The sequence below is a fragment of the Eupeodes corollae genome, chromosome 3 (genome assembly GCF_945859685.1).
Source record: "Eupeodes corollae chromosome 3, idEupCoro1.1, whole genome shotgun sequence".
NCBI classification, from domain to species: Eukaryota; Metazoa; Arthropoda; class Insecta; order Diptera; family Syrphidae; genus Eupeodes; species Eupeodes corollae.
In genome coordinates, this window is record NC_079149.1 from 43,139,873 (window position 1) to 43,167,705 (window position 27,833).

Genomic DNA, 27,833 nt, shown 5'->3' on the forward strand with positions numbered 1-27,833 from the left:
TAAAAACAATCCTGAAATAATGAGCCATTTGCTTATGGTATACCAAAATAAATATTCCGTTTAGTCTTTAAGCTTCTCTTTCTTTAAATGCGGTTGGAAAAAAATCCAATAACTGATAATGAAAGCCCGATTATAATCATAATTTGTTTTGTTATATTTTACATATTATTACCGAAATAAATATAACTTCTTTAAGTTACAATACAAGGCTAAGAAGAACCTTGTTTCTATTATTATTTCCATTGCTGTTGCCATCTTTAAATCACTTGTTAAAAAATAGCATAACCCAAGATCTGTGACTTAAATGGATTATAAAAGATTTGTACTTGTTTTTTTTTCCAAAAAAAAAAAATGAATGGTATATTTTCCATTTATCTACTAGATTACAAAAATTCATGAAGTTCATACATGTGCAGTAATTCAGAAATCTCATACACGTTCTTCTAGGTATGTAATGTTGATGTCCCTATTTATTTCTTCATTTATAGCAAATAAAAAATGTACATAAGTTTTTGTATTTAAAAAAAATATCCTTATCATTAACTTCCTTCCGCGGAATATAAAAAAACGTTCATTCTATTCAGTAGATATTTTCCATAGGTACTATACTTACTAAAAACGACAAAATAATCTTCTTAGTAGGTTGTATGTACTTTGCTTTATAAAATAATATTAAACAACAAGCCCAACAACATCAACATCAGAAACCATAGTATAACAGGAGAGTATCTACGTGAAATACCTTGTCTAGTCCTCTGCAATGAAAAGGTACTTTAATAAAATAAACATCAAACGTCAAGCATCAACCATCACACAAACAAGGACGACAAAAATGATACGGCAAGGCGGGGGGGCGCACTGTGGCAGCGACTACGGGACGTATGGAATATGGAAGATTCACGTGTCGCAACCTATATTTACGTAGTATGTAATGGATGTAGTTTTTTGTTCGTGCATCCACCTCAAATGTTGTTCGACAACGGAACGACAGACCAATGCGATATTTTACTCGTGTTGATAAATTAAACAGAACACAATCCATATTGTTGCTATTTGAATTGTAATCAAATTTATCAAACGAATCCAATTAGGTATATGGATGGATGTATCTTTCTCTGTATGTGCTATAGAATTTGTGCCACTTTTGTTTTTGTTTGGTCAGGAGAATCACGTAAATCTGAGGCACAGGTAGGTAAATTACATGAGATAAGGAATTAAAAGACTTTAAAGATGAGAATATGGATGTGAGTAATTTCTTGCGAAAACTATCCATGAAAGCTGATTGTGAAGACATTAAATGCAGAGATATTGTAGGGAAGATTGATAGAAGGGTTACATTAACGAAACATCATCGTAATGTTAATTGCTTCGAACTTTTGTTTTACCTTTTTTAGTTGCTACTTATACGAACTGTAGGGCAGGTTTTGCATTCGTAAAAAATGGCGAGAAATGATATTACGATGGCGGAGAAGTCGAAAAAACTGCGTCTATGTTTATTATTATTATTCGTTAAATACTAAAGTTAACAATTCTTATTGATGTAATATATACTTAAAATCTAAAACTTAAACTAGACTGGTGCAAAATATTAATTTGCAAGTTATACTTTTTATATTATCATTTGGTGAATTAATACAAGAGTGAAATTTATTAAAGATTTCAATTAATTGATTTAAGGGGCTATGTGCACCATAGTTTGATCTGCTAAAATTAGTATTCAATGGTTTCTGGAGTCTTATACTTGAACGACTAAAACTAAAGTTTTAAACTACCAAGAACTGATGGTGCTGAAAATTGTCCGTTTATTATTTCAACAATAAAACAAAACTATGAATTGTCAAAGAAGGAAGATTTATGAGAGGAAGTCTTTGAGGAGTGGTTTCACAAGTGAAATAAAAAGTAATTTCAAAACATATGGGTCAAGGAAATCACGGCCAAATTTCTTAATGAAACCCAGAACTCTATTTGCTTTAATATGAACTATTAAGTTAATATGTACATTAATTGTTAGTTTAGGATCTAAAACAATACCAAAGCCAGAAAATACATATACTCAACTTTAAGGACAAGAATCAAACATGTAACTCAAAACGATTGGAACTTTTTTAAGTGTAAAACTCATGATGCTACATTTGTCAACATTTAAAACAAGACGGTTATTATTGCACCATTTCCTGAATAATATTAAGTCTTCTTACAAGAGAAGACAGTCAGATGTAGAGTTAATTTTCTTAAAATTTTTAATTTCATCAGCATATATTAGGACAGACTAATTTTGTATGATCGAAACCAAGTCATTTATAAAAAAGAGGCTGGGATGCGACCAGCACTGACAACTTCCATCCCGTCTGTCGAATTGTCTTGCTTAAAAGTTTTTAGGTTTTCGTGTTGGGTTAAAAAAGTTGTTAGTTGAATTATTCTTAAACATTTTAAAATTACCAACACTATTTTTTTAAGTAAAAATTAGTTTAGTTTGAAAATCTAGTTTTATGATATAGATTTCGAGTCGAAAGCAAATTTTAACCAATTTAAGTAGCATTTTTTAAATTTTTACAAATTGGATGAATAAAATTCATTCGAGAGATATCAAGAACCGAACATCAATTTTTATCAATATTTGCATACAATTTCTTGCAGAATACTACTGAATTTCGATAACAATATTTTCTGTGAAATACATTTTTTAATTTTTAAAAAGCTATTTGAGTCAAAAGTAAATTTTTAAAAAGTTTTAGTATTGTTTTTTGTTAGGTTGTAATTTTTTGTAAAAAAATGTGAATTAGATTTTTCTCAAAATTTTATTGAATGATGACAAAAATATTTTTTAAAAAATAAAAGTAGTTCGTAGCCAATATCTCAAAGTTTTGAAAAGATATCTAAGTGGAAAACCAATTTTTACCAACGCTTATTAATTTTTTTGTTTAGGTTTTTATTTTTCGTTAAAAAACTTTTAATTTGATGTTTCTCAAATTTTTTGAGAATGTTGAAAACAATATATCTTATAAGATACAATTAGTTAGAAGCCATAATCTTACATTTTTGAAAACTTATTTGAACCGAAATGCCATTTTTACCAACTTAGAGTAATGTTTTTTTAGGTTTTAATTTTTTTAAGAAAAACTGTCAATTTAACGCTTTTTTTTCTTCGTACAAAATTCGTTTTGTATTCGTAAAATTTTCGAGGTGACAAATTTTTTTTGTCATATTTTTATTTATAAAATAAACCCTTTTGGTATCACGTTACATTATATTATATAAAATTTAATTCGGGTTTCAAGCGTTTTTGGTTTGGAATATATTTAAGGTTAACCAAAATGTTAACCTTTTTTTAAACTGCTATGTTAAAAAAATCACCCACGCAATTTTTTCGAGAGCCCTTTTTACATTTTTCTGCCTTATTATCTGTATAACAAAATTTATTTGAAGTCGAGAAATGTTTTTTCAAATTGACAAATCGGACCCATTAAAATGACTTCCGATATGAAGGACCAAGGTGACTGCTTTGGGGGACACCAGAATTCACAACAAATGAACTCGAACACTCATTACGAAATCTAACACTATAACGTCTATCTTGCAAATATGAAGAGATTCAGTTTATGAAAAAGTCATAAAAACCTTGTTGCGATATTTTAAAAGTAATGTTTTATGACACAATTTGTCAAAGGCCTTTGCTGAAATCAGTAAAGATACAATCTACTTGTTCACGTTTTTCAAAACATCTAAACAAAAGTACGTAAAGTGAAACAGATTAGTAATGGTTGAACGCTTTTTAACAAAACCATGCTGGTTCTCACAGATAATTGAAGTACAGTTAAAAGAAAGGACGCTTCTACTTACGAGTGACTCAAACAGCATAGGTATCACAGATAGTTTAGCAAAATGTCGGTAGTTTATTATTTCGTTTTTAGGACCTTTTTTGTATACTGGTATTATGAAGGAGCTCTTCAAGATAAAAGGAAACAGCGAGTTACTTAAAGACGTGTTAAACAGAACACATAACGGGTGTGTTAAAAACGCAGCACATTTCTTTAAAATGGATGATGGTACAATGTCGGGACCAGGCTAAAACATTCGTCGAGTTGTTCAAGGATACTATTAAAGACAGTATCTTTACTTATAACGAAATAAATAGAATTCAAGAAAACAATATTTTTTGCCCTTCAACAGCCTTTAGTCCGGATACAATTGGAGATGTTAGTGAAGTAGTTTTGTTGGTGATTTTTGGTAAAAATCTTTCTTTGAATGAAAAGTAAATTGTTGTTCCAATTTTTCTAGATTCTTGATATTTTTTATCACGTCTCGAACAACATTCTTTTCGGTGATCGGGTCATCACAAAAGTAGAAAAAAAATCGGGTCCCCCGATTCCTTTCGTATGTTTGACCACGCCCCTATAGCCCATCTATTGTACTACACAAGTGTGGAATGTCAGATAAATACACTCTGTCTTTTAAATTAATTTTAATGTTCAAGAATTCTAAACCAATATTAAACACAACACTGTATCTCTGGCACATTAAATACAAAATCCTTCGAATGTGTGCTGAGTATACATTTTTAGTTTTTATTTAAAAAAAAAGGAATGACACTAATTTAAACTCAATCCATTAAATACACTAAACTTCTATTTTATTTTATACATAGAACTATTGTAAGCAAAAAGCAAACACTATTTAAATTAAGTTAGGTGTGAGGTTATGTTGATGCAAAGTTTCATGTGAATTAAAAGAATTTTATTTCACGACTTTTAAAACTTTGAAAACTTTAAATGCACTCAACTTTGCCATCTACCCTAAATCTTAATGTGTGTCTAAGCAGTGGGGTTACCCATGAATACCACACTGTTCACGCATTGATTTTGCCAACAAAATTCTTTTGTAATTCCTGACCCAATTTCCTGGAGCTTGTTTTTGAGGAAATTAAAAAAAAAACAAGATATTAAGCGTTCAGCACATGAAAAAATTACCTTGAAACCACATGAATCTGTTTGTTTCTTATTTGGAAAACGAATGATCTATTTTTTTTTTCTGAATTCTTAAATTAAAATTATTCAAAGCTTTTTATTGAAATTTATGAATAATGTTCGTATTTAAAGAGAAATGTTAAGACTATTCCAGTAAGTTTCTGAATTAAAAAAAATAATTTTATTATTTTAAACTATTTAAGAACTCTACTATCCCTAAAAATAAAAAAAAATTAAATTGTCTACCTACTTGTACTTTTAGTAAAATTATAGATTTATTTGATTTCCCAGGCTCTGATATTTAAAATTAAAAGGTTCAGGTCTCCCTTTTTAAATAAAAGGGAACTTGTATTTTACATGAACTAAACAGGAACTGCTTAGACCTAGAAAAAATGTGGACCCTTAACAAAATGATGTTTAAAATTTCGATCTTTTAATTTGATAAAGAAGGCCTTTAAATTTTACTTAACGACTTCAAAATTTTAAACCTTTCTTTTCCTTTTTCTGACTTATAGAATTCTAATTCACATTTAATAAAAAACTGCCATCTGATAATATCTAAATAATGAGAGTTCATACAAATAAAGAAAGCAAACAAGCTTAAAGGGACAATTTAATTGCATTTCCTTGAACCATTTTATCCACTGCTATTATATGAATAATTGTACAGAAGTCATTTAGATTAAGCAAATTTTTAAAAGTTAAAGTAGCCGCTCCGTAATTTAAACTATAGCAAAATTTTAAGAGACCAAATCGTTTAAAATTAGGTAAATTATCTTGTAAGCTTAGTAAATTTTTAAAATGTCTTTAAAATTTTAGTTGTCCGCCATTTTATCTTATTAGTTTTCTATGGTATGTCAAATTTCTATTAACTAATTGGCCAGCTGCCAAAAAATTAATTAGAAATTAAAATATCCTCTACTCTCACGTCAAGTAAAAGCACTTGTGTCATACTTTTTTATTTAACTAAAAGCTGAACTTTATAAGGTGATTTTTTAATTTTTTTATTATGTGCTTTGTGTATGTAATTTTCTAAATCAAATGATTCCTTGTCAAATTGGAACAGGGGTGGAATCGGCTAAGGTGATTGATGATAAATGACAATCAAAATGATCGAATTTGTTCTACGTAAGGTGATAATCAAATTGATACCTAAAAAGCTGTCACAAAATAGAGCTACCAGGTGCTTACATAAACCACTGAAAAATTTTCTTAGTTCACTTTGTTTCTTTAAAAAAAACACATTCCTGTGACCGGCCAAATTTTACAACATTCGAAAGAGCAAGAAAAATATGAATTTTATTCAAAATCCGCAAATTTGACACTTTTATTTAGGTATTTTATAAGAATCAATTTAAAATTTCACCAAAGCAACAAAGAATTTTGACAATTTGAATCTAAAATTGTTCAATCAAATTGAATTGAGTTGAATCATCTTACACAGGCGGAATGAAAATGATAGGCAATTTGATTATCAAAAAAAATGATAGGCAACTATCACATTGGCGGATTCCACCCCAGGAATAATTAGTTTTTGTTTTGTTAATAATAATGTTTTTTTTTTTTTTTCAAGTCCAGGCAACTGAACGTAAAGGTAAGTGAAGTAAAGTTCCAAGTTTGAAATTAATGACACATGAAAAACATGAATTGCGGTTAGTTTACATTAGTTGACTAAAAATAAAGATCCTTTCATTGTCTTAACCTGTCCGATGATATAGCTTTCGGAATATTGGTTTATTAAAAGGAACGATGTTTTTGACATCTGATCAAATTTGTTATCAAAATTCAACTGACATTTAAAAAAATACTACTTTTAAAAAAATGTCAACGAGAAACAAATTCTGATTTACAAATAGAATGTACGAGTAAAAACTACGTTTTTGTTATTCACTATTTTTACTTACAAACATTAAAAATCAAATTACAATACCTTTGTTTTTTGGCATTCTATAAATAGTATAGCAGAAAATTCCCAAGAAAATGCATCGGCAGTAGCCAGATTGGTACAACTGAAAAAAGATATATCAGATTAATAATTTAAAAAAAAAAACACAAATAGAAGAAAGTTTTGTGAAAATCAAAAGTTAAAATTAACTTCTGCAAAAAACCAACTAAAATAATAAAATTGACAATTTTTAAGAAAAGAAAACATCTGAAAATTGAGATTCTATAAAATTGTTAATTTTAAAATTGCAGCTTTAACATAAAATAAAAACTTCAAAAAAAAATATGCGAGCTTGAAGCCCGACTTCTGGTCAGGGAGTCGATTCAAAATTTGTGAAGAAAAACCTGTGTGAAGAAGTTGGTTTTACAGATAATATGTCAACAGTAACAGGTTGTTTTTTTTTCGTCAATGGAAAACACATGATCCCAAATGCATAACTACTCAACGAACACTGCCACCGAGATACGAATGCAATATCAATCGTACTAACATTTGATAACGAAATCACATAAGATCCATTCGAGATCCGTATAAATGTCAAAAAACCCATCCGTAGTAAGATTCTACTTTAACTTTTATCGGTAGTATTCATACTATGGATATTATTTTTGTTATTCAAATAAAATCCTACTATCCTATTGGGAGATTTTCCAACAAAACACGTATAATGTTGTTCTTAAAATGTCAACACCTCCAATATCTCGATAGAAAACATTAGTAACTTATTAACTAATGACTGCACATAGTTATCAAATTTTAATTCAGTTTCGTGTACAAAAATAAGATAATTATGCGTTTCTAATATTTTGAAAACAAAGGCAATAAACAAGACAAAACTTACACAAAGTTATCAATATTTTGTTGAACCTGATGTAGGTAATTCTTCATTTTGGATAAATTGACAAGATGTTCCTAAATCAAATAGTAAATATTAATTTGATGGCGCTACAGCTCATGAAGAACCAGGTCCTAGTGTCTTTCAACTTTCCACCAATCGAGTGGGTAGGTAATGTCAGGGATGAAATTCTATCCGCTAATTTGAGAAAACACTTTTCATGATTAAAATAATTACTCTTGGAGGATTTGTTAATTCCTCTCAATAGGCAATATCCGTAAACAAAACTTAACTTTATATATAGGCAGGGATTGAACCCCAGCCCTCTAGCAACCCTCTAGTCCTACGCAGTAAAAATCACGTCACGGTTGCTATACTAAATTAAAATCATTTCGAAAACAAAGACAAATTATTTTGAAATACGTTTTAATTGGAAATTCCATCAATTATAAACTTGTCATCGATGATCGATCAACGTTTCATGAAAGAAATGGAAGCTACCTAAATTACAGTTCACTAATTTAAATGTAGTTTCCTAGTTCCTGTTGAATTCAAGAAAAGTCCTGATACTTGTCAAAAATGATTTATGGCAGAATTGATAGATGAAATTCAAATTGCATCATAAAAGTACCAGAGAATATTGATTTCCCAGTAGTATTAGGATACTTTGAGTCGAGGCTACTCAAGCGTACAAAAACGAAAACCGCAATGTCCTCAACATACCTACATAAATTACAGCCTCCAGTTGTGATTTTAAGTGTTTTATAACCCGTTTTAAAGGTTCCATAACTCATGTATTTGTGTCTAAGCAAGAAATGCATTTGAACTATTTGTAGATTCTAGGAATATGAACACCTGATAAAATTCAGGAGTTGCTGAATATTCTTTAATAACACAATTTAACTTGACTGAAAATGTAAGTCCATCAGGATCAAATTTCAATACACATTCCGAGTAGGGAACATTATTAAAAAGACTATCTGCTGTACGAAGACTTCATTAAAGTTGTGACATATCTCCGAAGTTTTGACAACATTTTCATATTCTTTTCCAATTCTTTGATTTGATGGATGAAATATGCATATCATAAAAATATATTCACAACATCATTTTAAATTTGAAAAAAAATTAATTATCCATTTGCATTAAAAGTTTTCGAGCTCCGGGATTTGTGTTTTACTTTTATACTCCCCAAAGGCCTGTTAAATCTTAAATGGAACCAAGACCTACCATTCTTTTAATCTTGAAAAAATTCATAAACTCAAAAAGTAAATAATTAATGTTTTATATGACGACGAGATGCTTTGTCTTTGGAATTGTATTTTTGTATACAGATATATCTTCCTATCTATACTAAGGCCCGGTAAAATGTTATTTGGAAAAAAAGCTTTTAAAATTGTACATTTTCTCGCTTGATTGTTAATTTTAATTAATACCGCAATAGTTTCACTATATTCCTGTGTTAAACAAGATTGAATTATAAAAACAACCTCTTTTTTTATAATTATATTTATCGTAATAAAATCAACTTTTATAAAATTTCAGTACTGTGTTTTTCCGGGAATTCAAAACTTTTGGTGGTTACAGTTTTTAATGCAAAAAAGGTCAACTTTGTAAGCCAAAGTGTTGGTGGATTGAAACAAATTTAATTTCAATTTCACACTAAAAAAATGTGATTTAAATGTACACCTTTCGTTTTGATTGTATCCTTTTTGCCAGCTGACATTCAGATAATAGGCTTAAATTAAAAGATATAGAAATAAATTTTTCACTAAAAAGATTCTTTTAAATCTTATTTTTATACATAAATAAAAATAATCGTTTTATTGTGTAAATCTATACCTACGCCTTTTTTGTGAAATTGGTATTGAAGAAGCTATTAATTTATTCTTAATTAATATAAGAAAAAGGTCATCCAAAATACTGAATCATCATCAAAGACTCAATTAATTAAAACGTTATAAGTATATGTACATAGGAAAAGAAGGTAAACAATATAATTGTAGCCGTAAGGATTTGAAGTGCCCTTGATATATGAGTTTGTTTATACAAATATCATATAAGGATATTTTTTTTGTTTAAAATTGTTCTGAATTTTATAAAGCGTTTTGCAAGAGGTTTCGTTTTGACATGAGAAAAAAAGGATTTTTTTTAAAGAGAAACCTATGGATGTTTATCTCTTTTTAAAGAGATATCCTGCGATTTTCCATGTCCTATTTTTACATTTGTGACTGCATAACCTCGATAACTATATTAATGCCATCTCAAAGGCATCCGATTAATTGTAGACCATTGGTATAGACCTAATATAGTCTCAAAGGAAAAAGATGTTAAATTACAGGATCTTAATGGGTCACTGTGATCACCTTCTCGAGATTTCAATTTTTAGGTTTCTCATAATTTTTAGCTGCCGAATGTCAAAAGATGACAACTTTAAAAGCGGCAGTACGTAGAATGAAATCTGTTATTGGAAAATCCTTTAAAATAGTGTTTTGTTTGTAAGATATTGAATTTGTTATATATAAATTGATTGATTGTCGAAACCTCTATTAATTCTTGAGATATTTGGGGTTAATCAAATTAAAATAACTTTCAACGGAAAGTTAATTATGATGAAGACATTAAAAGCTATGTGGAATTATTCTTGCAAATATAAAACACTCAGTGGTTAAAGGGGTGGAGCGCTTGAATTTATTAATAAAATTATCACAAAATATTGTAATGCAAGATGCAACCGTTTGTTAATTTCAAAAATTTCCATAATTCTGTTTAAGTGTTGTTTTTTTTAATGGTTTACATTTCAACAATCTGTAAACTTCAAATGTATATTTTGTGTCGACTAATCGCACGTATCTCATTTTGGACAGATGTTATTTATATAAGGAAAACAAAAACAAGAGGTTTATGCATTATACGATATTAACTAAAAAAATAAATAAACAAATCAAAACAAAAAGATGGAGTAAGTTTTACATCATAATATAGAATTCCCAGAAACTGCGGTAAATTATTATGGTATACAATGTAAACCAACAAAATGAAAATAAACTCTATTATTGTGCATTTATATAAAATTTAATGTTTTAACTTTTTCAACGAAGACCTTAATTTTTAAATAAAAGACGGAGAAAATAGATAAAAGCAAAATGTTAATACAATAAAAATGCTAGAAGGTTTGTACGTATAAGTTAATCAATTTTTCTTGTTCTCAGAATCTGTTGATTGTTATGGGAGTTGAATGTTGATATTTGTATGTACATTTTCTTAAGTCTATTAGAAAAGTTATTTAGTATCTCTGATGAATTATTTGGCTGACCATCTAAGAGCCAGGAGTATTTACATTGTTTTTATAGAAATTGTGTAACAATTTCAAACAAAAACACATCCTTTAAAAGCCTTGAATAAGTAGATAATTACTATGATTTGTTTGGAAACTGATTCTGTTATCTAGTATTGTATTAAAAGTTTTATACAATGACCAAAGATGGATAAGGTAATGTAAATGTCTGTAAAAATGTATTTGTAAGATGCATATATTTGTTAATCTTTAATAAATTTATTAAATTCAGTGTAATTTAGAGAATACTTTAATCATAGCCATTCAATGCATAAAAAGAAAAAGAGGCTGGGATGCGGCCCACACTGATAACTTTCCAACCCGTCTGCCGATTTTTCTTGCTTAAAAGGTTTTCGTTTTCGTGTTTTGTTAAAAAAGTTGTCAGTGGACATTTTCTAAAAAAGTTACAAACTACCAACAATATTTTGTTTTAGATGAAATAGTTTTTTTAGTCAAATAACCATTTTTAACATTTTTTTTACTTGCGACACATAGGAACTATATAGCAAGTTTTGCATTCGTGCACAATTTCGAACTCGAGATTTAAATAAAACATGATATTACGATGGTAGAGAAGTCGAAAAAAGTGGGTCCCGCGTCCATCTGTCTTGTCCGTCTGTCCTGTCTGTCTGTCCATGCACCTACAGCCTAAACTATTGGGTCGATTGAGTTCAAACTTGGAAGTTAAGGTTTTGAGCAGATTCGCGTCAGGCGGTCAAAAACCGATATTTAGAATTTAAATTTTGTCTAAAATTATATTTTTAACTTGGCTTCTTTTAATAAAAAAACAATTTTTGCATTGCTCCGGAAAGGTACCGCTCATAGAAACGAGATTTTGTTTTATATAAAATGGCATTTAAATTTTTGAAGAAAAACTTATTTTTCAGGTAAAATTTTGAATCTTAAAATAGTTTTTTTTTTTTTAATTATGTTAACTGTGCATGAGCCCGAAAGAGCGCATTATTTTGACAAAATTGTAATTAGATTAATATCTTTTATCCAAAATAATGGATTTGGTACACATTTATGTATTTTAATAACAATAACTATTGTAAACCAACGATGGCCGTCCGTGTAGCGCCACTGTATCGGATTAACGAATATGATATATTTAATCAACAATTTATTTTAAAGTAAGTAGTATTATCTTGGTACCTTTGTATATATGATTTTAAATTTTATTCCTTAAGAATAAAGTTGTTTCACACATATTTTACTTGCCTTCGCCTATATAAAAGAATAAATACTTAGTACAAGTTAAAGAAACGAGCTACAAAGAGTATATGTATTAACTTCCCATAAGAAGTTATTGTAATGGGTCCGATTTGTTAAATTGAAAATTTTGAAATTTCTCGACTTTTCAAGGTCCCTAGAGTCGAAATAAAAGATTTCTGTGCATGCGTGTGTACGTTCGCGACGTTTTTTGATCGTCCATAGGTCAAGAACTAGAAGAGATATCGATTTGAAATGAATTTTTTTAAACGGATAATAAGGCAGAAAGATGCATAAAGGGCTCTCAAGAATATTGCGTGGTTATGCTAGAGACTTGAATTTAATTTTATATAATATATTGTAACGTGATATCAAATAAGTATATTTTTTGAAAAAAATCCATTTAAAAAAAAATTTGTCACATCCAAAATTTTACGACTTAAATATGATTTCATCTTCAAAACAATTTTGTGCAACGAAGAATAATGTTTTTGACATCTTATAAAATTTTGAGAAAAATCGAATTGACAGTTTTTTTTATAAACAATAAAAATCTAAAAAAAATTGAATATCAATTCAAATATCTTTTCAAAAACTTGAAATCTAGGCTTTAAACTTATTTTATCTTATAAGAAATATTGTTTTCAACATTCAATAAAATTTTGGAAAAAAATCAAATTGATAGTTTTTTTTACAAAAAATAAAATTCTTAAAAAAAAACAATACTAAAACTTGGTAAAAATTTGCTTTCGACTCAAATAGCTTTTCAAAAATTTTAAATATTGGCTTCAAACTTATTTTATTTCACACAAAATATTGTTTTCGATATTCAATAATTTTTATGTAAAAATCCAACAGTCCGTTTTTTCATAAAAAATTAAGTCTACGAGTACATATAGACAAACTTTTAAGCAAGACAAATCGACAGACGGATGGGAAGTTAAAAGTTATCAGTGTGGGTCGCACCCAGCCTCTTTTTTGCTATTAGAATCACATGTTCAACGTATACACATTATACCTATATGGGTATTACGTTCAGCCTCTACAACTACCGCTTACGTGTCACTTAGTAACTAAAATCCAAAACGCACAAGAGCCTGATTGTAAACAACACATGAATAGCAATTTCTTGTACCTGATCGTTTGCTTGGTTTTTTTTAAACTTTAATGAACAAATTAAACTGAACGTAATAACTCCAAAGTTGAGAACTTGTAGGAAAGAAGGAATGTGATATAATTAAGAACCTTCTAACTACCAATAACATTCCTTCATTATCATCATAAACATGTGTTTATCTATCTACCTGCATAAAGCTGAGCATGCCAATGAACTATTCCTAATTAGTTTTAGACACCTACCTAACTACACAACCAATAGGCGATCGCTTTATAATTCAAAAATACATGTTCTGCCTCTTTCTTACCTTCAGATAATTTATTTTCCATGCTGGTTCTTCTAATATAAAATTAAAATAAAGCTATCCAAAGGAAAAAGCTTTGAACGAACTAGTTGAATACACAAACAATTGTTTTCGTTAAGTATGCTTGCAAGTATTTTAAATTTCCGGGGTGAAATTTTGTAGGATGTGTTGTGTCTTGGATGAAGCGCGCGGTTTTTCTAGAGGTATATTTTTAAATCGTGTGTAGGTACTTTTTTAAACAGACTCTTTCCATACAGGAGAAAGTCGTTGCGAACCAGTTTTGAATTGCTATGTTAAAAATTGCACCCACTCAATTTGTGTGAGAGTCCTTTTTGCATCTTTCTGCATTATTATCTGTATAACAAAATTTATTTTTAAGTCGGATGGAAGAACTTCCCGAAAGTACTGACGTACGTCGAGAAATGTCAACATTTTCAATTAGACAAGTCAGACCGATTACAATAACTTTCTATGGGAAGTTAATGGCATAAGTTCTTAGGAACTCATACATTTAACAATGTTAAGATAATTAGTTTTGAGGATATTTTTTTTTTAACCAATTTTTACAACTAACTAACTAAATAAAGAAACCTTATATACGACAATTTCAATTGCTGTTAACACCGGGAAATCGATAAATTCGGAAATTATCATTTACTATCAGCATTTTCTAATAATGTACTTTACAATTTTACCGATTTCTCATGTAGTCAAGCTGTTAGGATGTCCATAATCATAGCTTTATGCACAAAAACTGTCAATTTTTGAATCACCGATGTTATTGGAAGTTTTCAACTTTTGTAATGACACTTCAAGTGACAGCTGAGTTCGACAGATGTCATATGTCATTCCTTAAAACTTAAAACCACGATATGAATGAGTATACCCACTTCAAAATTATATGGGAATAGTTTGTAATATAGGATTTTCATTCATTAAACATTTATTAATGAAGTTTGAATGTATTTATAGAACACTATGTTTCCTTATTGTGTGAATATTGAAAATATAGTGTAGTCCGCAATTTTAAAGAAATACCAAGGGAGGCATAAAATATTATTAAGACTTTTGTGTTGACAGATTTATATTTTGTTATAAGGATAGGGACATTTTGCATATATATTTTATACAAACACGGTGAACCATAAAGTATATCAGTTAGAAAAATGACTTTATGAATTATTAACTTATTTTTAAGATAAAGGGAGATTTTTTTATTTCAAACTTGTTACAAACTTTTGATTAAAAATTATTACATTCTAAAATGTGGTTGAAAAATAAAATATATTGTATGCTTTGTCTAAGTTAATTTATAAGTAACGAACCCACACACAAAAAGAGTGTAAAGTATTATCCGCTAAGTGACACATTCAATTAAGTGAATCAAATTATCAAATGGCCAATTAAAAAATAAATGTTCATCGGAAAAATGTCAGCGTCATATTATAAAATAAGTACAAAAAAAAAAGAAATAAATCGTACACGAAATTTGTTATTTATTTAGAACTCAAACATGTTATTTAATCAAACTAATACAATTTCACTTGATATTTTAACTTGTTTTTTGTAAAGACGTAATTAAATATGATTTGAATAAAATTGGTTTAAATAAACATCGTGTTTCAACTCTCACTATGGGAAAAAGGGGTATTGGATTCAACCATAATTACATATTTATACCAATACATACAAATAAATCTAGAGTTTCATGAGAGCCTTACCTTATTTTACTTTATTAGGCTCCCAATCCATGCAGGGTTTTGGCTGACACATTATTGCCTTTCATCGTTAACGATCCACAACAAGGTATTTTCAGTCATCCAGACCAAGCTTGGTTTTTAGATCGAGACTTTGGTCCGCCCTGTTTGATTTGGCTAAGCCAATGTAGTGGATGTATTTTAACTGCATCCATATCTCTGTACAACTCATATATTTAGAGATTATATCTTTTCCCCCATTACCCCTCCTTAAACACAGAACTAAATATCCCATGTAAATATTTATTGTTGCAAAAAAGCACTCCCATTCTGCTTATTGTCCTACACTCAGCATAGCATAAGAGGACTTAAAACTGAGAGGTTTTTGTAGAACTTTCTTTGCACTAGCAAAGAGTTTAAAACACATTTGTTTTGTCAAACCGAAGAAGCAGCAGTTTTCTATGGTACAATTCGTCGACGTCATGTCTGTTCCTGAACAATTTTGTATGCATGTTGGTTGATATAAGTACTTGAGATCCTAAAACTTTAAAAACTAACTAAAGTGGCCGTGAAAGACATAACAATACGCCGATGAGATGACGCATACGCTGTGCGTCAATTACCTACTGCCACTAAGACTGACATTAAATAAAGTGCACGACTGGATCGCACGAACTTGCTCCTTTATGCAAAGAGTCTGTTTAAAAAAATACTTATAAGATTTAAAAATATACCTGTAATATATATATATATATATATTAATGCCATTTGATTTGTATAGGGTGTCAAAACAAAGAGAATGTTCCTTAGATTATGCGATTTAGTCGTAATTTGTTGCAAAAACTTATCTTTTCATTATAATAAAAATATGAAATACTCGGAAAATATTATGTTAAGGGAAATGGTTTGTGTATTTGAATGAACTTATCGAATACAAACCACTTTTGCCGGTAAGCTAGTTGCATCCCAAGACAAAACTCATCCTAGGACAACTCATCCCGGAAATGAAAGATACTTGTAAGCATACTTAACGAAAACAATGGTTTGTGTATTCATCTAGTTCGTTCAAAGCTTTTTCCTTTGGATAGCTTTATTTAAGTTTAATATTAGAAAGACCAGGATGGAAGTAAATTATCTGAAGATAAGAAAGAGGCAGAACATGTATTTTTTATTGTAAAGCGATCGCCTATTGGTTGTGTATCTTTAACAAAAGTATTTTTTCTGGAGTATTTCTTGCCACTTTTCAAGAAAGGAGCAACTAATGATCTGGGTAACTATAGGCCTATATAACTCTTGCCCTCGATAAGTAAGATTTTTGAAAAAGCTGTAAAAAATAAAATGGTAAGCTTTGTAAAGAGAACAACATTTTTCAGTGATGTTCAGTTTGGTTTTCAAAGCAATAAATCAACCGAAGATGCGTTGTTACATTTCTGTTCTCAAATATTTGTAAGTCTTGATAGAAAAAAGAATACAGCTGGATTGTTTGTTGACATATCAAAAGCCTTTGACATGGTTAATCACGAAATTTTGGTTAGCAAACTTGAAAGTGCTGGGTTTCGAGGATTCATTAATGATTGGCTAAGATCTTATTTAAATTTAAGAGCCCAAAGAGTTAATTTTGATGGTGTTAGGAGTGATATAAAGACATTCGATTTGGGAGTTCCACAAGGTTCGGTTTTAGGACCAATACTTTTTTTGGTATACATTAATTCTTTATTTAGTTTGCCTTTTAAGGGTTCTCTTACAGCCTTTGCAGATGATGTTGGTTTTTCGTATGGTACAGATAGTTGTCTGAATCTCATATCGGATATAAATTGGGATTTCAGCTTGTTTAGAATCTGGTTTGCAGAGCACAAATTGATAATAAGTTCTAAAACCAAGATAATGTTTTTCAGTTTGTCTGGCAGAAAGATTGTTAATGCTGATCTCTTTTTCCACGCTACTGAGTGTCTAAAATTCGAGCTTTTTAACTGCACCTGTAATCATATGGTTACCACAACATTTACGCATTCCATGAGCTGTAGTGATAAATGCTTCAAATTGGAAATAGTTAATGAATTCAAGTATTTGGGATTAATAATTGATTCTAGAATGAGTTTTTATAACCACACAGAGAATCTTAGACAGTATTTTCGGTGCACTCTTAGAAACATCTTCTTTTTGCGTAAAGTTTGCTCTTCCAAACCGCTACTTAAAATTTATTATGGCATTTTTCATTCGAAACTAGAATATGGAATTTCTTGTTGGGGAGGTTCAAATTATAACAAAATACAACCTTTATTCGTTTTGCAAAAAAGTGTTCTGAAGAAAATATGTGGTAAGCCTCGCCTGTACCCAAGTTTTCCACTTTTTAGAGATTTGAAAATTTTTTCAGTGAGACATATGTATTGTTATAAAGTTCTGAACATTTTCTTTAAGAGATCAGGTTATCTTAATTTTAGAATAATTGATAATTATATTTTACGTGGAAATTTTTTAAACCAAGTTTCTATACCGGTATATCGAACAACCGCTTTTAGAAATTTTTATAATGTTTCCTCATGTCGAATGTTTAATAGACTCCCCCATTCTATCAGGATGCAAACTTCTCATTTGTTATTTATGAAACAAGTTAAATATTGGCTCCTTAGTCTTGATCCACCTGAAAAAAAACCTATCGGTTTGTTTTAAGGAAAATTCGAATTTTCGTTTTTTGACCAAAAGAATTGTATTGGGCCACTGTTAGTTTTGATCTTTAAAAAAATGAAAAAAGAGTAACCCGAATCTGCTCAAAACCTTAACTTCCAAGTTTGAACTCAATCGACCCAATGGTTAAGGCTGTAGGAGCGTAGACAGACAGACAAAACAGACCAGACGGAATCACGGGACCCACTTTTTTTCGACTTCTCTGCCATCGTAATATCATGTTGAATTAAAATCTCGAGTTCGAAATTTTGTATGAATGCAAAACTTTCCATATAGTTCCTATATGTCGCAAGTAAAAATCACTTATTCTTGCTGAAATTATGTAGATATTTGCTAAGGCTTCAAAGGAGCTTTCTTAAATTGCATATTTCACTGTAGCCTCCGAAGAGTTTTAATAAATGCATCCTGTGTTCTTCAATATTACACGGCATTGCTAGAACTGTTTCACCATGATCCGGAGTTCGACCATAGTCAATTAAACCTTTTTGAAGATTATGTATCTTGTGCGGCCTTAAAATCAATGTTAAGGCCAGAACTAATGAGCTATATTGCTTTAGAAGACTTTTCAACAATCAATGGCTCTGTTACTGAACAAATGTAATCATAATATCGAAAAGTTTCTAACTTTTTTAAATACATAGATCTCATTAATTTGATGATTTTCATGAACCATATTTATATGGTATCAAAGTAAATCTTTCGGTTGGATAAATAATAGCACCTCAAAATAAAACACCATTTCCTATTTTATATTTTAAACTGACAAATTTTGTTTTTCATCATCATGGAAATAGAAAAAATTCTTGGAATTGTATGAGGGTAGGAATTTTGTATTTTTAGTGCTGTACTCGAGTTCAGTTCTCAAGAGTGATTCCATCGAAACTTTTAATGACTGCGTGTGGGTTTGAAATTACGCCCTGCCACTGATTTGTCTGACTTTAATAAACAAAATTTAGAAAATAATTCAGAAGGGAAATTATGTCTACGAAAACATACATATTATATGTATAAAATGGAGGTAACCAAGGATAAAAATTAATCATCATTTGCATTGTTAACAATATCATAAATCATTTGCTGAAATGGAACCATCTGCTATTTATAAGAAAGGTATGGCGGTTTCCTAGAAGAATTCTAATTGTTATATAATGACTTATTGTACAATATGATTTCGAAACTTTACTTTAATGAAAAGCAATAGAAGATCTCATCTCAATTTTTGAGGGATAAATCTGTGTAGTTGGATATTTAAACGAACCTTTGAAAAGAAATTGAAAAACTAAATATACCGTCTTTGGATATTTTTGAGAAGAATTCTTTCCATAATTTCTGACAAGTGCTTCAAGTATTTACGACCTATGCTTTCAATTTGTTCTATATTGTTCTGTTATTATGGTTGGAATTCATGACTTGCTGGTCGCTGCAATATTCACTTCGTTTATCCTTTTTGTTCTTTGAGTGGCCGTGAGTAAAAAAAAGGCCATGGAATTATACACTAAACTACACCACGTTACACCGACTCCTCTTTGCTATAATTTAGCTGGACAAAGTTACTCCTAACTTTTTCCATTAGCCAGCAACTTCAAAGAATAATAACATCATCTGACTTTGAAATTAGTATGAAGAAAAATACTTCCCGGTCACTGATTGCAGGCGGTATGTGAATGATTTTTCCATTTTGAACAAACAATTTGTTAAAGGGTTGAAACGGAACTACATAAGTTCTTTAATTTTTTACCATTACATTTTGTTTTTATTCTTATTCATTGATTTAAGGGTCTTTCGAAAAAGAAAAAAATGGAAATTCTATCAAATTTCAACTTCAAAGTTGAATGCTTGAGAGTTTGGGTTGATGGAATTTTTATAAATAAATACAGACCATAACAAAGAGTTATTTTGAAGAATCAATAATTGAAATTATTACAAATTGGAGTTGAAACAAATAATGATGTAACTCATGATTATAAAAGGTTTTATTTGGTTCCAGTGAATTACTTCATAAGGAGAATAAAGTGGAGTTTCAAAGTTTTCAGCAAAAACTCTTGTTGTACATCAAACAGATCTTTTGTAGTTATAATGATTACTTACAAATATCTTTAACATGTTTTGTGTTCATTTACATTTTGTTAACCCTTAAGATTCAAATTTTTTTTTGAGAAAAAGGTCAGAAAGTGAGTTAGGTAGCAGTTTAACATTCTTAAAGTACCTTTCTAACAAATTCATTAACTTTTTTGCCTATTAATAACAATTTAAAGTTTTCGGTTTTAAATAATTGTGTGTCATTTTGTTTCGAAATTTTTGTTCAGTCTCTAAGGTTTTTGAATTTCGAATTTTTGATCAAGAGAATTTGAACTAGAAATCTTATAAATGTTTTCTTCTTATTGTCTTGTCCAATAGAAAATAAATATTTTAGGTGTATTTAATGTGCTCTGAGATGCCCCAATTGGCTTTTTTCCCCACTGCATTTAAGTAGGGTGAGTGTGGGAAAGATGAAGTTGACTGTGCAGTACCTAATATTTTTTTGTTACCATATAACCAACAAAATTAATAGGCCTTAAAATGCAACATAACCAGCGTTTATTTGGTACTTAATATTAACATACGGTGAGAAATTGCTAAATACACAATCTAAAGTAGTTCGGGTCTTATATTTAATAGTTGGTACAGTTGAGCATTTGTCAGAATAATTTTAAACAAAATGAGGGCAACAGGGTGGAAGCTTCGGTCCTGCACAAACGGGGGGCCCCCACAATAGAGACTTCGGAAAATGTTTGTTTCAAAATCTAACTAATAAACACTAGTAAACATATTTTTCTTTGATATGTATTTTACATTGAACATACATGATTATTTAATTATATTAATCTTAAATAACAGAAATCATGGATCTATATTTGTTCACTCCAATCAAACAATCAGTGAAATATCAAAATCTAAAATGGTCCTGATAAGCAGCACTTTCAATTCACTACCTATCTTGAGGAAGTACCCCAATCGCTAAATGGCTGTGTGGGGAGGTACTTGCCCGCAACTTCGGAGCTGGGTATTCGATTCCGTGTCTCGACAATTTTTTTTTCTTATATATGTGTACATATAGAGTAATTGCTGTATATGGAGAAACGGTGTTCTTCAATTCTTGGGAAAATAGATTATTATTCACTTATTGGTAATTTGTCCATCGGCTGTTTAATTCTTTGATTTCGTGCAGAATTTGTACACGTTTTTCACAGCCAGTACAGAGCGACACCGATTTCTGATTGAGAAGAAAATCGGCCAGTTTTTAGTCTTGAAAAAGCTCAGCGACACTCGTTGGCCTTGTCGGGCTGAAGCTATGAAAGACTCTAACCAGCATATCTTTCAATAAAGAGCAAAAAATCATGGTGAGGAATGAAGCAACGCACCTTTTACGGAAGATGAGTTGTTTCGAAACCGCTTTGTTTGCAACAGTTTGGAAAGATGTTTGGAAAACCCAGAAAATGATCCTTGAATCGACAATGCGTGCACTAGAATCATTGAAATCATTCGTGGAATCCAAACGAAATGATTGTGATAAATACGAGAGAGCAGCCAAAAAATGTCCCATACTGATGAGTATGTACAATCACGCACCCGCGCCAGGACGAGAAATGTGAGGTTGAATCCGCTCGATTACGGAAAACTACAAGACGCAAATCTGTTACCTAAGGTAAAATACAAAGTATTCGCCTTCATTCCAGTGATTGACCAGCTCTCCGTTTTTCTTACTGAAAGATTGCATGTCTATGAAGCTGTACGGTCGAGATTTGGATTAATGAATCACATCGAGAAGATGGATGCTAAAAATGTGCACGCTGTAAAAATGATTTAGAGCCTAGTCTTGGTAAAGAGTTGGTTCAATTTGTGTCTTTGATTGACTCATACAAAAAGGAAAACGACTATAAAACAGATTAATCGCCGGAACTATTTTACTACCAAATTATCGAAAATCGAAATTTTAGAGCTATATTCTCAAACCTCGAAATTGCATTGAGAATGTATTTGGTTTTGATGGTAACAAATTGCAGTGGAGGGCGCTCATTTTCAAAAATTCAAATTATAAAAAATAGGCTTCGAAACGTTAAAAATAATAAAAGTAAAGAATATGATATGACTTTTGTATCAATATCTTTTTCAGAAGACTTAAGAAACTTTTAAGATTTTATTCTGGTAGATATGGTGCAACAATCCATACGTAGTTGATACGTCAGTTTATTGGAAAATTACAAAATCAATTAAATAAGCAAATCAGTTGAAAAAGTTGAAAATAATTTCTGTTAGAATATAAAAGTTCATCTTGAGTTACGTCAAAGTGTTTTGTATCAGCACAGCATCAAGTGTGTAAATTACCAAAACTTTGAATACAAATCTCAAAAATGCTGTCGGTACTCAAAGTAGTCAAATATCTTCTGCTGAAGGATTTTAATATAACCTTTTATCTGCAGTGCTTATAATGCAGATGTTGTAACTGTTATTCATATTATTTCTACTGTACTACTGATGATTTTTTCCAAAGAAACACGTGTAATGACTCTATTCTCAGTACTGACGGGTAAATAAAGTTTTGTCAATTTCACTTCGATATTATGAATAACGCATTCCACAAACGATATTAGACCGTATTTTAAATAAAAACTTTCGTCATTAGGGTTTAAAAGTTCAGATTACACAAACATTTCCAAAATTTATATTCAGTGATAAGAAATTATTTTGCCTTTGAGGGGTTTGAAAAACGAAACAAAAAATTGCTGAAGAACCTTTCTATTAACTACACGTGAGCATTGTTTACGGTGAATCTAATTATGAATACAGATTTTCTTACGGCCGGTATCAGAAGCTATTATGTGGACGGTGGTGTTATTTTCAACAATAAAACGCTACAATTGCTGCAAAATAATCTCGATTTTCAAGAAATTTCAAACGTGTTATTTTTCGAAGTAGTGATCACAATTGTCCGAAAAATCTTGTAATTTAGACCTACAGTTTTTTTTTCTTCAAGGCCAATCCGCAATTGATTCAATACTTTAAAGATACTTTAGAATCTCTTTATGAGATTATTCGTAAGAAAAATATAAAACATATATACGGAGTCAACCAAATATAAGAAAACAAAGACAAAACAAAAACCGTGGATCAACAGCAAATAATCGATGTGTGTAAGAAACGGAATGAGTTCTATAGAAGATGGAAAAATAGTCCAAAAAGCCAAAGCTATGAGCGCGAATACAAAAACTTCCGAAATTTTGTAAACAAAACCATCCAAATCATAAAAGTCAATTTTTATAAACAGAAACTTATAAATGCACATAGCGACCCAAGGAAGACTTGGAGCATGATAAATAAGCTTTTGGGAAGAAAAAAATCTTCAATCAATGACGTTATACAAAAAAAAAGTATTGTTAGAGAATTTGCAAACCAAGTAGTGAACAACATTAAAATACAAACCATGAAAACTTACAAGTAAGGCACAGTATTTTCATTAAAGAGGCCAGCAAAGAAGATATATTTCAAATTCTGCGCAAAGTAAATATTGAAAAAGGACCTGGGGCAGATAACATAAGACCAATTGAAAACCAAATGAATGACAAAATGTTTGCACCGGTTTTACAAGCCATAATAAATCGTAGCATCCAGGGTAACTATAGACCGATCGCTATCATGTCAGCCATAGAAAAATGCTTGGAGGAAGTAATTGTCAAACGACTCAATTTATTTGTCAACAAACATCAAATCTTGCACCCAGTATGAGTACGGAAAACCTGTTAGGAGAATTTACAAATACACTTCATGGAGGCCATAATCGTTATCACCACGTTCTTGTCCTGTTCATAGATTCTAGCAAGCCTTTGACACCCTCAGTCTAGAAAAATTTCTTGAAAGCTTGAACAAAAGCTATCTTACTGATAGGTCGATTAAGGTTAAGGTAACATCAACTTCTAGTGAAGAAAAACCTACAGTATATGGGGTTCCACAAGGCTCAAAACTGGGACCAATTTTGTTCATACTTTATGCTTATGAACTACTACGATTGTTTAAAACATTATAGTCAAACACAAAAGTATGAATTCAGCAGTAGAAATACTTCAAAAACATTTTGATTATATATCCAAGTGGTGCCATGATAATGAACTGGTTATTTATGGCTCAAAAACAAAAGTTACGCACATTCGCCACCCATTTCAGAGGAAAGAACTTTTCAACATATATCACCGAAACCATCACTGTCCAGCGAACAACCAACCAATCGAAATCGTCATAAATATAAAGTATCTTGGAGTTATCATAGACGAACATCTTCTTCTTAACACTTTACGCCTTTAACTAAAAAGCACCCTATTTGCCTTGGTTTACCTAAAAAAGATTTTCAAACTTCGAAGTACTTAAGCAAGTTTATTATCGCTCGCGGAATCTCCAATTCGATATGGAATTCTGGCCTGGGGAAAAGCTTCAAAAACATGCATATGTCTCGATAAGATACTGAATCTCCAACATCACCTGATCAAACTCATTAAAAACGCAATATATCGTATGACTACTTTACAACATTATATGGCTGACCAAAGATACAGCCAATAAGACATAATCTAAATACTAGAAGAAGAGTAATTGGAATGCTTGAAATCATGTCAGCTTTCAACTTATATGGGAACAGAGAGCTCAGATATATTGTTCCAAAAATAATTAATGAATTACCATAAAATCTGAAAAGTATAAGAAATTTTAAGAAACAAAAGAACAAAATGAAAAAACAGCTGTTAGAATTGTATTTTGTTCTATAAGTCAAATAAATAATGCTAAATACCTAATAGATTATTCAAAGTTTATTATTCTCAAAATAAAATTTCAATTGCATCATGAATTCAATCACTACGTGAAATAAAATAATATTTATTGTTTATAACCGCTTGCAGATAAGCAATTTGCTTTGTGGGTAAACTATTATTAATCTTGATTATCTGTGAAAATAAAGAAACCTTTGAATTAAAAAAAAAACCTTTGTATTGAGATGGTATGGTTTGAATTGGTTACGGAAAATTTCATGAAAATGATATGATACTGAAACCATTGGTTGTCATCTGTTTCATGGTTAAAAACATATCTTTAAAAATACTCGTTTCTTTTAATATCAAAATGAACCTCTCACTGGAAAACCCTGTAGTATATGTATTGTGTTAAAACAACATAAACCTTCCATAAAAGAAAACTATAACTTTTCTAAACATTTTCCCATTGTTATGATTTAAATAAATAATTCTTAAAAAAAATGTGTCATATTGCATATATATTGTACTAAAAATAAATATTTCACAATAATCAACTTGCAAAAAGCAAATAAGTGGAAAATTAAAATTCTGTCGACCAATTATTTTATGAAAATAAAATCTAATTAATAATTTTATCATTATAAAACAATGTTCGAAAAAATGTTGGTGAATAAACTAAACTAAAGCATTTGTTTTGTATTCTAGAAACTAGCTACCACAAAATGAAAAGCATTTCAAATTCTTTTTTAAATAATATAAAAATATTTTAATTTTATTTATTGTGGAAAACAAAAAAAAATAAGCACAATAAAATTAAATATGAAAATTACAAACTTTAGGTAGGATCAATTTCTATGTGGCTCAAATTGTGTATAATATAATGAAAACAAATAAGCATAAATTATCCCAGATATATGCATTAAGTTAAAACAAATTAAATCTTAAAATGAATTTAATACATACATTCTAAAATCACCCTCATTCAAGTTAAAAATAAATCAATTTAAATTTTAAATCCTCATCAAAACATAGTTAAACAAAAAAAAAACTGATACAAATTTTATAAAAACATCATGTGTACGTACCTTTATCTAAATATACTAAAAAGCCCCATACCAATCCCAGACAGAGTTCCAATTCCAAAAAAAGGAATAAATAAAATCATTGAATAAATTTTATTTCAATTGAATTTAAATATTTTTACTTTATTTTCGTTTCGCTATTTCATCGTGTGTTTTATTCTTTTCCATTCCAGGTGGATGGATGTTTGGACACCACCAATTATTTCGCCTTGTGTGCGACTTAGCCTCACCTATCAGCGCAACAAGGCAGTTCAGTGTCCACTCGGCTAACTGAGGATTACAGTTATTTTGAGAACTATACGGTTTTTGAGAACGATTTTTACTTAAAAAGAATAAAATAAAATCGCAATAGAACGTGACGGATCAAATGAGCGATCGGGAATATAGAATGCGTGCAGGCAAATAGAGAAAATGTTCAAAGCTTCCATAAAGGCCTCTCCACATGCACATGCAAATTAAAATTAAATAAAAAATATTGAAGTTTGTTAAGTGGGGTTTCTGTAATTTATTTTATATTTTTTAAATTATTAGTTCATATAATATTTTATATATTTTTCAAAGTGAATTCTAAATGTTAAAACCGGGTTTTAAATAAATCAATGGCTAAACCGTCCTGTAATTTTGTGATTTAAATAAATTAACCTAAATTATAAATTAAAAAAAAAATTAAGTCAAAAATATAAAACAAAAAAAAAACAACCAAAACGTCTCCTTCAAATGAAACGCGTGTATTTTATTTTTTTCCCCAAAACAAAATCAAATTTTGTTGAAGTTAAAAAAGTCTAAAGTTTTCTGAGTTTCTTGCGTGCGTTCATGAGTGTGTTTTTTTATTTTATTTTTTAAACTATTTTAAAAAGGCTTTCTATAAGCGAAAAATGTTAATTTTATTCGCCAAATATACATTATTTATGTGCTTAGCAATTATCAGTGACAATTCAAATTGTGAGAAAAAACTATATGAGGCCAGCACAAACGGTGGGGTTTATTGGAAGGCATCATGTACAGCTAAGTGCTTGTCAATTGAGAAAAACAAAGTAAGGTTCAATGTTTTGTTGTTATGCTAAGTATTTTTCGTAGTAATGCGTAGTGTAGTTTACCTACGTCACATTTATACAATATTTAAATATTTTTATTTTTGTTAAAGAGTCAAAATAATTGTATATAATAGTTTAGACTCTTTTCACAAAGAATGTGTTTTCTTTTCGTTTATGCTTTATAATTTTCATAAGGACTTCAAAGGATACAATTTTATAAGAAAAATCTATGGATGGATGAGAGTGGTAAGAGCGGTTGCAAGGTGAAGTTGGAATTTAATGGGTATTATGTTTTCGACAACAATTTGTAAAGAATGAAGATGAATTTAGTTTTACAAGTATGTGGTTCGGTGGTAACAATTTTCTGCACGTGCAATGCACTGCAACTTTTCATATAAAACATGCCTTTTTTGTTAAGGTTTTCCTGTATAGAGACGTCAAATGTTACATTTTCAATTTCAAATTGTCGAAGTGAATAAGAATAATGATTTCCTGGAAAATTTTTACTTATCTGCATATATGAAACTGTTTTGTTAATTTGGATCAGAGTAAAAGTGTTCAATAAGCACACGATTGAATTGCACGTATCTTACTTACTTCTTTAGGTCTTTCAATAAAAAAAGGACACAAGTTTAGAAGAAGGAAAATCCAAAAAAACTTGGTCTATCTATTCATCTCAAACATAGAAATCTTAACTAGAAATTAAAAATATTGGTTTGTTATGTTATATCGGGTTTTTCTTGTATGTATTTATTGGACAACTTTCAATTTGATTTGTGAACACACCCTTTCACAAATCATCGAAATTTCATTGTGAATTATACAATTATAGTAAACTCGAA

The 27,833-nt window shown here is 29.9% G+C and overlaps 1 protein-coding gene across 2 annotated transcripts in view; it reads left to right on the forward strand.

Annotated features, from left to right (window-relative positions):
• Window positions 1-27,833, forward strand: part of LOC129952410 (tyrosine-protein kinase receptor torso) — a 122,051-nt gene that overhangs the window by 33,027 nt on the left and 61,191 nt on the right. For both annotated transcript variants that reach the window (XM_056064972.1, XM_056064971.1), the window contains exon 2: window positions 26,131-26,991. In XM_056064972.1, the coding sequence (XP_055920947.1) occupies window positions 26,833-26,991 (159 nt within the window). In that variant the 5' untranslated portion in view covers window positions 26,131-26,832. The remainder of the gene's footprint in view (window positions 1-26,130; window positions 26,992-27,833) is intronic.